General features: G+C 42.7%; 1 protein-coding gene across 1 annotated transcript in view; it reads right to left on the bottom strand.

Annotated features, from left to right (window-relative positions):
* Positions 1-293: 293 nt before the first annotated feature.
* The window catches only part of LOC120844228 (high-affinity choline transporter 1), a 47728-nt gene continuing 36111 nt past the window's right edge, over positions 294-11910 (bottom strand). The window contains exon 8 of the mRNA XM_040215881.3: positions 294-1037. Coding sequence (XP_040071815.1) covers positions 471-1037 — 567 coding nt within the window. The 3' untranslated portion in view covers positions 294-470. The remainder of the gene's footprint in view (positions 1038-11910) is intronic.

The raw sequence follows: 11910 nt of genomic DNA, 5'->3' as shown, positions 1-11910 counted from the left end.
TTTTCTCGCTGCTTGCCTGTCTGCGTGTTCGCGGACGTGCGTTTACACTTAGGCACTCTTTTTTATATTTGTTTTGCTTGCAATATGACATCACGTGAGTGAAGGACAATGTGAGTTGTTGTAGGAAAGCTCAGTGAGCCGATTTACTCAAAAGAAAGCCGTGTTTTCCTCATTGTTAGCTTGATCAACATGTACGAAATGTCAATATTGATATGTTTCTAACATATTTTGAGAAACAATAGTAGTTAAAGCAATCCTTACTCTAAGAGTGTGAATTACATTATGTAAATCATTTTCAGATTTATTCCCGTCCTGATGACTGGATGTCACAGGTCAAGGATATTTGATGATCCTTGACTTCAAACGCCTTCGTCTGAAGGTACCAAACGCCCCGTCAGTCACTTAGCTCCAAATTAAGCAACCCAAACACTCTCTCGTCCAAGAGTTCACCTTGTCCAGCACAGCGATTCCTAAACGCTGCTGACAGCTTCCGTTTGTGAGTTTCCCATTCGGCTCCTGGAGTTAGCGGAAACCACGGGAGCATCCCCCTTGGTGCCTGTAGTCTCTTCTCCGGATGACGTATTGCATGTAACTGCGCCTGTGAACTGGCAGTGCACGAGGTCGTATCTTGGCGGCAAAGACGCCGTTCTGAAGATGGCCTTGGCAACGGCCGAAACCATAACCAGTGTGGCCAGACTGATGAGCATGGCAACCGTCTTGAACGGGAACAGCTGCAGCTGGGTTGTCTCGTCGAAGAACGGATAGCGGAACAGCGCCGGGAGCCCCAGCACGGGCTCGCCGCCTATGACCCTGAGGGCGAGCCCGACCAGGAAGGCTACGAGAGACCCGTAGGCGTTGCACAGCGACGGGAAGTGCACCACGGCAAGCAGTTGAGGGAACAGTATGACGTACACCGGATCGCCGATCAGGATTGAGAGACCGTACACCGAATCCACGGAGACGGCCATGGCTGACGACATCACGGCGGTCGCTGCGATGGAGGAGCGCAAGACCCAGACTTTCTCCGTTTCGGAAGCCTGCGCGAAAGGAAGGCGGAAGGTTTTTCCCGTCCTTGGTACATTTATGGACTTCATAATTGAGAGTTTTTGAATAAGGAGGTTTCACAAAATGCTTTACAACTTGCGGTAACACTCATCCCGCCATGTTAATGAACATCGTCCGCAACTCTCTCTGGTAATTGGCATGAAGACGCTGAGTTATTGTTGTCATTTTTGCTAATGTTAGAATTCGCAAGAACGGCTAGTAGCTTCATAGATTAACGAGTCTCTTAGTACGACCGTGGAGGTAATTAGGGCCGTACAATAAATTACTTGCATTTTTTTCTTGGCGGTATTTATTACGATTATTTTGTTCGCCACTGGTGTCGGCGTTCTCATAATTCACTAGTATTGAATCGGAATAAAAACTGGTACGAAGGTTTTTCGTGTTTTTTTTTTCTTTTTGAGCTTAAAAAGACTAGATCTAAAAAAGGCCATAAAAGATGTTAAGGGGCTAATCGAAACAATTGATCGGCAAATTATGTAAAATTAGTTTAAGACCTATTTGTTTAGCGAAAATGCAGATATAGTTCCAATAAGAACTTTACTGAGCGTCATCAAAACGCATGAAATCTGTAACTTAAAAAAAAAAAAAAAAAAACTTTGAGTGCGTTAGAACCGCAGTAGTGTGCAAAGGTTACCGCTCGTTAAACAAGAGCAAAGCTACGGGTCTTATGACGCGCCCGCACCATTTTTCTGTATGTCATAGTCCCAACTGTTTGGACGAGTGTTACCTCTGGTGCACTATTACTATTTCCTGGCGCTCAATGCATTTTACTTTCTTCTTTCTTTTTACTTTTTTTTTTCAAATATTACCCCGCATTACCCGAAGGTGGTACAGCAGAGGACGTGGGTGGAAAAAGGGGGGGGGGGGGGGGGTAGCAGGTTTGCAAGAAACACGTCTTCAATGGAAGTGTACACTGGCTCTTCAGACAGCCGGTTCCACTGTACAATGGTTTTGACAAAAAAACGAATCGCATAAAAGTTTGTCCGGGCTTGTCATTCTCTGACTTTCAAGGCATGATTATTCTGATGAGAAATATAATACGATTCTTTCAGATAATTTTCGCTATTCATTTCTCTTTTGTTAATAAATGTTGAAAATTACTTTATTCAATTATATTTTTCTGTTTTATCGAGAGGACACTGATTTCAAATTTAATTCATTTTTTATTTAAGTGACAGTCTCATTGCGCCCACTCTCCTGCTCAGTTTGCCTCAAAGGCAAACCGATCACCTCTATTATGTATTTTGTTATGAATCAGTGTTTCCTGATCAGTGTCCTATATGGCACAAGCATATTCTACAATCGGGATGACACGTGCAAGATCGGAAGTTTTTGTTAATGCAGCTTTTTGTGCCCTTTAAGGTTTTCTAAATAAAGTTCAGCGCCCTAACGACTTTAGCAATCACACCATCTACTCTAGCATTTCATCAACTATAAGTGGATAAAATAACACCTTGATACCTTTATGTCGTTTGCTTCCTTACTTGTATTGGTAGTGATGTAATACTCATTTTCAAGATTTTTTTTTTTGCAGAACATGGATGTCAACATTTCTCGCGCTTTAAATAAATTTTCCTCTCAGAACACCAGGTCTGAATACGGTCAAAAAATGTTCTAACTGAACTACATCACTCTCACTCTTAATTTTTTATAGATAACCCAATCATCAGTGAACAACCGTAAACAGGAAGAGATACCCTCTGAAATATAATTATTAAAGATTAAAGACAAAGGCGGTCCGAAGGCAGACCCCTGCGGAACCCCCAACGTGACGCCAACATAATTTGAAGTCCTGTCGTTCTAAATTACAGATTGTCTACGCTGGAAAAGATCATTTTCAACCCAAATGGGCACAGTCGTATCTACTCTTAACATTTGGAGTTTATGTAGAAGTAATTGGTGCGAGACCGTGAGAACGCCTTACAAAAAGAAAAAAAAAAAAGAAAACCTGTTTGCCCTTCCCCATGAAACTATACCTAGTAGTGATCAGATTCGACGACGTGTGATGTTTGAAATAACCTTTTGCGAAATCCGTGATGTTCTTTTATAACAAAAATGTTTTCTGTTATATGTTCAAAGTTCTCTGTCTATAAAATATGTTCTATGGTTTTCTGTGATATTGATGTTATTGAAATAGGCCTGTAATTTGCCACGCCTTCTTTCGAACCTCCTTTGTGAATAGGGACGAAGTTGGCGGCCTTCCAGTCATCTGGCAGTTGTCCCGTTGCTAGCAACTTGAAGTAAATTAATGATAAATGCGAAATCTGTCGTGCACATTTATTCATTCAATACAAGGGGTGAAATAACACCTGCATTATTTGCTTTTGTTTCATTGATATCCTTTAACAGCACTTTTCCAAATACATTAACTTCAACTGGCTTCATCAGCGGTATGGTACTTACGTGCATTAAACGATTCCAAGAGGGTTTTTGCAAGAAAGCGGAGCGTAAGTAAATATATAGTACCTGCATAATTTGATCTGCTCCCCTTTATATTTGGCCAAAAGAATTTGGAGTGTGTTTTAATTCTTTCGAAGCCTTTTCAAGCATTGTTGTTTTTCGAGTTTTATTTTCAATTCGTAAAAACGTGCTACATCAGATATTTCCTTTACATAATTTTTTTATTTTTTTTTATATTGCACAAACGTTCGTCTTTTTTAAATTATTCTCAGAATACGGGGATTCATCAATGGCTTCTTCCGTTTTTTAAGCTCATCAAAGTTCATACTTAGAATATTCATATTCGTGATATCAAGCAATTTCTTTTTGAGAACGCACCAGATATCATTAATACAGTGCGTCTCATAAAGACACTCAAACACTGGCTGCACGATAAGAATCTCAGTGGCAATGCTAAAATAATCACATTTCCTGTAAAAAATATGGTCGACTCACGTGACTTCAATTGTTTAAATGTTTTTTAAGCTTACAACAACAACCTAGTGATCACTTATACCTGGAATAATATTCACGGAGGTAACAAGGTTGGGCGAACTCCAAAACAAGATATCCAAGACATTGTTTATACAGTAGGCTCCTTCCTGCAATAAACCGAAAGTATGTAGAATATTTTTTTTTTATTTCAAGGTCCACGCGGCTGCTAACTTTCAGTGTACGTGCGTCTTCTAGCCAGCTTAGGTCTGGGAAGATCAAATCACCAGTGAGAATACTTGCCTGAACAAAGGCCTTCAGAACAACATTGTAGAGCGATTGTAACGTACTCAAGTTCGAATTCGGTGGTCAATAGAAAACCCAACATAATAACATGTATTATATAAGGAGCCTTTGTATCAAGTCGACTCAACTGCGACATGAAGAATATATAGTAGCGAAGTTCGTAAGGATTAATAAATTAGCAGAAACACTCTTCTACCAAGGCACGACCTGTCTTTTTAATCAGCAATGAAATCTTTCTGAAAGACTTCACTATCTTCAATACACGGGTTTAGCAATGTTTCTATTCCGAATACTATATCAGCCTTGACAGACTAAATAAAACCGGCAAGTTATTAAAATTTCTCTATAATGTAGTTTTGTCCTCTAAGAAATTGGAAATCACAAGTTCTTGTTACTAAATTGAGAACCAATGCACAACAGATTTGGGAGTATATATTGATTCATCACTGTCATTCAAAGAACAGGTTTCCAACAGCAGAAATGCTGCCTATTGGACGCTAGGTGTAAATTCGAAAAAAACGCGTGAATTTCCTTCGTGAGTTTGAATATTCATTTTGCATTTTTCATTAGTACGTAGCAAGCTCGAATTTCGTTTGGTTGTTTGGAAATGTATTGGTGGTGCAAAACAGGCAAAAATCGACAACGTGGAGAGACGTCTTTTTTTATTATTTATGATCGCTATATTGGCCGGAATGTTTATTATGAGTATAACACGCTTTTAAGACTATGTGGTTGTACCACACAAGGCTCGAGAAGACTTTAGCGCGATCTAAATTTTATTACATAACTGTGTTTGGTCGCATTGCTTGTTCAACCCAAACATCAGCTATCAATATACATGCATCGCGAGTGCTTTTTAGGGCAAATCCCTCTTTCTCAGTTAAAAAAAAAAAAAAACATTTTTAGTCCCATGAACTACATCAAACATTTTTATAACACGTTCTGTACAACCACCATCGCCATTTTCGACTCAAGTGTTCAAGCGTTTAGGTGTTCAATGGCTCATATTTAACTGTTACCCATTTCCTGTTCCCTCATAATAGATCTTATTTGTTGCAAGTGCCGTAGATTCCTTGTGTGTGCACTATTTGGATATGTGCATGATTACTTAGGCTACTCGCCGTTCAAAAGCAGGAAAAATGAATGAATGAATGAATGAATGAATTATAATTCTGCAGTTTCTAACAACAGCTACTAAATCACGACAACCACATTTTTTCTGTTTGCTCACGGTGTCGTCAGTGTTTCACTAGCGGAAAAACGGCTTCCATTTCCTTATCCCACGTGAAAGGTTTTTTCCCGTTAACAATGAGCTTCTCGATTTTTACCTCCAACCGACTTCTTTAGAAAGTCACGTGCGTATTATTAGAAGGCCGGAAGCACTGCACAATGGCAGTCTTGCCGAAGGGTGTTTATTCTTTTCCTTTTTCTTTTTAACTTTAGAGTTTTCCTTGAAATTTTCCTGATATTTTTGGTTTCAGGTGAATTGTCTTTATTGACGCTAAAGGGGGACCCTTTGAACCAATTAGCATGTGACAATACGTCCTTTTTTTATACTTCAAAACGTAAATAATAATTGGTTGTTTATACTTCACGTTGTAGCGACAAATACGGTGCACCCTTTCTATGGAGGTTATATTCCTCCCCAGGTTAGTTTTCCAATCGTTTTAATCAAGTCTCTCAATTGGTCCCACGCTTCTTAGCGGTTGTCGCCATATACTTCATGAAAGATTAGATCCTGCATTCGACATCTGTTCTCAAGGTCAACACTCTGGTTTTGCATATTTTTAACTTCATGAGTAAGATATCTTATTGAAGTCGCTTGTCCCCATGCTGCTTTATTAACAGCTTGGATTGGCCCTTCGGCCACGCCGAACTTACTATTCACCTCTGCCAACATAGCCTCGTGCTTTGCAAACCTAACGTCGATAGTCTAGCTAATTAAGGATTGCCGCCCGCCCCATTTGTAAGTTCTGCAGCAATTCCATCTCAGCTTCAGTCAGCGGACCAGGACTCAACATCACCGGCAAGGAACAAAATTAGGATCAAGTATATCCCGTGGTATGCAAACAGTCGAAGGTTTCTACGATACAAATGAGTGCATATTTGTTTACGGCAACACTTGTCGTCATGGGAGGAGCCGGTAATGCACACGAATGTCGACATACTTGAAAAGGATAATACGAACTAACCTGCAAGTTCAACAGTGGCGTGAGCTGCATATCGGGAAGCGTTCCGGCTCCAAACCCTATGAAGCCAGAGTGTTCGGCGCTTAAAGGGGCCCTGCAAGGACTTCTTACTATTTTTAATTTGCACCGAACCTGAGCGCACTGAACGTAGTAACTTAGTGAAACTTTTCTTTTCGCGAAATTCGCTTTATTTTAAAAGTTATACGGAATTTAGAATTACAAGAACAAGCAAAAAATAACCTCCTTCATGACGTCGTAGGTCCTGGCTTGAGTGGCCGTGAACTAGAGGAGAAATAGTGAGCTCATCGTGCACTCACGGCCGCCGCACTCCGTGTCGATGGCGCCAGAGGGCGCCACTAAAGCATGTTCTGGATAGGCTGTATGCAGCGGGCAGCCAAAGCGGCTTTCATTGCGTTTGCTGCGCGATTAAACACTAATTCGGCATGACACTTCATTGGCCACAAACGACAGCAAACACGGGGTAAAGATCAGTTCAGAATGAGAGCCACTTCGCGCTGCCATACCGCGAAATGGCCAAACCGCAAGACAAAGCCTCTCGCCGAAGGCCTTCGGAACGCTCGGAGCCGGTCGAATCCTCCTGTCCATACGACTGCAGCGCCACCGCGTACATCCGGGATTTTTCCGTGTCGGCGCCTTATCCCACTACTCCTTTCTAGTATGCGCCGCCCTTGCCACCGCTTGGCGGCGGGTATGTCGACGGGTCATTTCTTGTTTCCGTACTTTATAAACTGCATTTCTTTCTTTTTGTGCATCTATAATAGTGAACAAGAACAACTTTTATAAATAATCGAAACGGTTCGCGCCACTTATATTTTGTATTTCGACCAAAAAGAAGTTTTTAGTGGCTCTGACCAGTAGTAAGCCCAGGACCAAAGACGTCACATTTTGCGCACTTTCGGTACCGCGGGTCGCCCTCGTCGGTGGAGGAGGTTTCCGTGTCGTCCAGTTAAAATATGGCGCACTGATATTTAGCCACTCTTTCCGTGCCCACTGGCTTGCCCGAACCCCAAGAGACGTGGAAACCGCATAAAAGGTAGACCCTTAAATATGATTGCAGGGCCCCTTTAAGTAGGCTCGGTTGTTGCCACGTGGCCCACACCGCTCGAACGTGGCCGGTGGATTGTCGCGAATGACAGTCTCGTCGAAGGGATGGGCGAAGTTGTTAATAGCTGGGCTTGTGCTCTTGCTATTGCTTCTCAGCACGTGCCATCCGAGTGCGGCTGATAACGATGGTTCGCAAAGTAACAAGAAAACTGCCCCTTAAATGACCACGCGAAGCTCGATTGCAGCACCGAGTGTAGCAAGAACCTGCAGTGTAAACAGTGGCATTAGCAGCATGTTCGCAAGCGTGCCGGTTCCATATCCTACAAAGCCAAAATGTTGGGCGCTGAAATAGGCGTGGTTGATACAACATTGTCCACACCACTCGAAGGTGACTAATGGCTCGTCGTTAACAAGAGTCCCGTCCAAGGGAAGGTCGAATTCGGTGATGCTGTTGCTTCTCAGTACGTGTCTTCCGAGTGCGGCTGATGACGACGGTTCGGTTAGGTACAGAAAAACTGCCCGTTCATTGACCACGCAAAGCTAGATTGCTGCTCCGAGTCTAAAGACAGACTGCAGTGTCAACAGGGACATTAGCTGCATGTCGGCAAGCTTGTCGGCTCCAAATCTGGCGCAGTCAATCGCGATCCAAAATAACAAGCGCGTGAAGAAAGTTCAGAGGCAAAGCGAAAGCTCATCAACATTACATACGGAGTAATATCTAAAAATCATTCTTTAGGGTTTTGATGACGCTCAGCGAGTTTCTAATTGGTGCCATCTGTCTAATTTTACTACTTAAAAGTAAATTAATATTTTCTAACTAGTCAGACGGATTATCTTTACAATTGGCCCCTAATTGTATACCCCTTGGCCGCATAACTCACCTGTACAAACCGCATAGGTGTAACTTTCACGGCTTTTTTTTTTTTTTTAAACAAATATGGTAATCTTATAGAAACATCCTGTTTAGAGTAAACAATTAAATAAAGTAAGCAAATGCAGAACTGAAAATAATGTCAATTCAGGCGCAAGTGAGCCTTCGTCTTCAGGACGATTGAGAGGTTTATGCTTGAGTGTGATAGACTTCGTTGCAAACACTCGCAAGCACATACGACGAGACAACACGCCGGTGCCGTTTTTCGAATAACCTTCAAACATCTCTCACCTGGGAAGTTTTACGTATCACTCTTCCATCGGCTGCCTCAAATAAGTCGGACCATGTCGTAACTTCTAAGCGTCAACTTGCTGAAAGTTTTCCAACCAAGTTATAGGAAGGTTGGAAGTATTCTCTGACCATCTGCAAAATGGCCCCGGTTTACTGACGTGTCCTCATGTCGTAAGAAGGTTACAAACAAATTCAAGGCACTGAATTATACTGAAGCGCAAATGTGTTAGGCAACCTTAAGATGCATTCCCACTGGCGTTAGAATCGCAACCGCAAAACGGATCCGCAAGTTTTCATCGCCAATTGCGCGTTAATTTGTACTGAACTTTTAAGCAACCGCCTTCGCAACCACTTTACAAACGCGCTTCAACCGCCGCTGGGGGCAGGGCGTTAAAGCAATAAACATAGCGCACATAGTGCGTTGCCGACGAAAGGGCGACTGACCCCTATGCTAGGAGCCGTGGAAAATTTTAAAGAGTTTAGGTTATGAAGAACATTTCATGGCCGAACATGCTGTAAGGTGTGAGATTCTGCCGGAACAGTCTGGAAGATCAGCGAATAGCATAATTTAGAAATAATATTTGAATGTGTGTTCTATCTTAAGTTAGTGACGGCGATCAAGGAATAATTGTTCCGTTATAGCAGGCTTCCGTGGTCCGAACCCCGGCCGTGCCTCCTCATGGCCGCCGCGTCCGCTGCAAACTGGGAGACACACGCAAAATTGCTAAGAGTTGCATTTTATCTCTCTTTCACCTCTGGATCTTCAAAGCGTGAACTATTTCTTATGTTCGGAACAAGGAACGATTTTCGACGACTTTCGTATATTGATGAGAAGCCGGTCCTGGCCTGACTTGCGTTGTTGTAAGTAAAGTTCAGATATGGAGCGATAACATCCAGCTCTCATGATTTTGCGCGACATACATAGAAATCAATTATAACAGTGCATGATTAAGACTTTTCGTCAGTCCATTCCTTTGGTAATGATATGCGCTGGTAAATTTTTGCGTTATAAAAGCCAGGTGCACGAGTTCGCATACAAGCGTAGAATTCAAAAGAGAGGTCACACCGCTTATTAGTATTTTGGTGTTGCGTGTCGCAGGAGAAAATTGTGCACAATACAATTGGCAACTTCTCGCGCTATGGCGACTGGATCAAAAGCTGTTGCAGCCTACCTGGTCATGTGGTCTATGGCGACAATTATCCACCGGTTGTTGTCTATAGATAAAAGAAAATAACCGAAGGAGTCGATTCCGACTATGTTGCAGGGCCGATCAGGTGAGGCTATGGGGTGAATAGGGCCGCATGACCGTGTCCTTGGGTGATGTCCAGCTGACACTGGTGGCCTTTACGCCACCAGTGGCGTAAAGGCCTTTATAACTTTACCATACACGCCGTTCCAAATGCAGCTTCAACTTACGCGGAAGCAAGTCTTTGCTAAGCTTAAGTACCCGCCGTTGGTGCATCGTGGAAGGTCTGAATGATTTCTTTTTGGACGTTGCGAGGAAACACAAAAAGCCTCCGACGTCCATGTGGCTCGTCGTTTTGTGTGTAGAGGACACCGTCACGAAAGTAGAAGAAAGAAGTTCGCTGTTTAGTGTGCCACTTGACAGATCCGGTAATGCACATCAACAAATTAATCAATGACCTTAAGTTCGGATCAGACGCTTGAGCCGCTGCGATCTCAATAATGTCTGAGAGGAATGTAGTTTAAATGTGGTCACTCCTAGCAGACGCAGTGTCATTGGTCAGGAGGCAACGTGACAACTTGTCGGCTTCGAGGTGGCAAATTGTAGACTAGTAGACAACGTTGAAGATTTAGCCTTGCATTTTTAGTGACCATCGTTAAAAAAGGCCAGAATGATATTTAATTCTTGCTAGCCAGTACGGGGTGTGACGATCGGTAGCAATGATAATGTGTATGCCATAAAGATGCTGTCGGAATTTCAATATTGCCCAAATGAGCGCTACACTTTCACGCTCTGTGATGCTGCAGTTTCCCTCACACTTAATTATTGCACGCGTCGCGTAGGCAATGGCGCGTCGGCGACTCTTCACATTTTGAGTCAGAACAGCGTCGACGCCATCTTCACTGCCGTCCGTTCGAAGATCAGTTTCGGCACTCTCTACGAATTGACAGAACGACTAAGAGAGACCCGAGGGCATTTTTAAGAGAATAGAATTCTTTGACTTTTTAGTACACCCATTGAAACATCGCCATCAAACAAATTTTTTACTTTCGCTAAATACTACTTACAATCACTTTTTAACGTTAAAAACTGAATAAACTCGACTTAGTTTATAATTCCAGGCAGACAAACAAAAAATCGAAAAGTGTCGACATCGTTCATCCAGTGAACTCGGACTAAGAACAAGCGGCCACGTGGCCTGATGCGTATCCTATGCCGCCAACATTAATCATAGAGATGCTCTGTGTTTGGCAAAGTAAAAAACGCTCCAGGCATTGTTAGAGTTTGGCTATTCTCACCACCGCAGTGTTTGCACACAAGCCCCTACCCCAGTGTCCGCCGAGGCATTCATTGTTAAGTGTCGAAGTCGAGTGCTCACACAGTGTCGCGTCCAGTCCCTGAGCCGAGCTCGACTGTCGTCAGGCAGCTGGTTTCGATCCCAATATTACGCCACCAAGCTTTGCGAAGGAAAGACTAAAAAAATAGGCTCCTTCTATCCTCGCAATTTTACCGCGACCAAGAAACTTCTTAATCAGTGGCGGTCTGTGCGAGTATACTTTGGCGCGACTAGGACTATTACGCATCTCCAAAGTTGTGAACATTCCAACTCGATATTGCGTCATGACATCTTTAAGTGCTTCGGCTTGATCAAAGAACGATGAAATGAAATTTTGGGAAGTAAGTGCATCGCCTAAGAAAAGCCCTGGTGTCTCTCAATTTTCTAGAAATGTGGATCTAGACACAGCCCCAACTTCGCTTGGGTTTGTGCGGATGCCGTAAGAGCTGAGTAGGTACCGTAGCAATCTAATTTATAAATAACAAATCATACACTTCTTTGAGTTCCACTGCAAATTAGCCGAGCGAAAGCAATTTAAAACTTGTCGGACTCGATGTAAATGGTTTAGAAATGTTCCTGGAAAAAATAATATCATCGTCATATTAGGGAAGACAGATGTTCCAGGACAGTCCTAAAAGTATAATGCCCATCGTTCGTTCGAATATCGTGGGAACATTGCATAGACCAAAGGTCACTAGATTAAACTTGAACAGAACGGCCGAATTGCAC

The sequence above is a fragment of the Ixodes scapularis genome, unplaced genomic scaffold, assembly GCF_016920785.2.
Source record: "Ixodes scapularis isolate PalLabHiFi unplaced genomic scaffold, ASM1692078v2 PGA_scaffold7__128_contigs__length_106722199, whole genome shotgun sequence".
NCBI classification, from domain to species: Eukaryota; Metazoa; Arthropoda; class Arachnida; order Ixodida; family Ixodidae; genus Ixodes; species Ixodes scapularis.
This window is presented reverse-complemented; position numbering and strand designations above follow the sequence as displayed.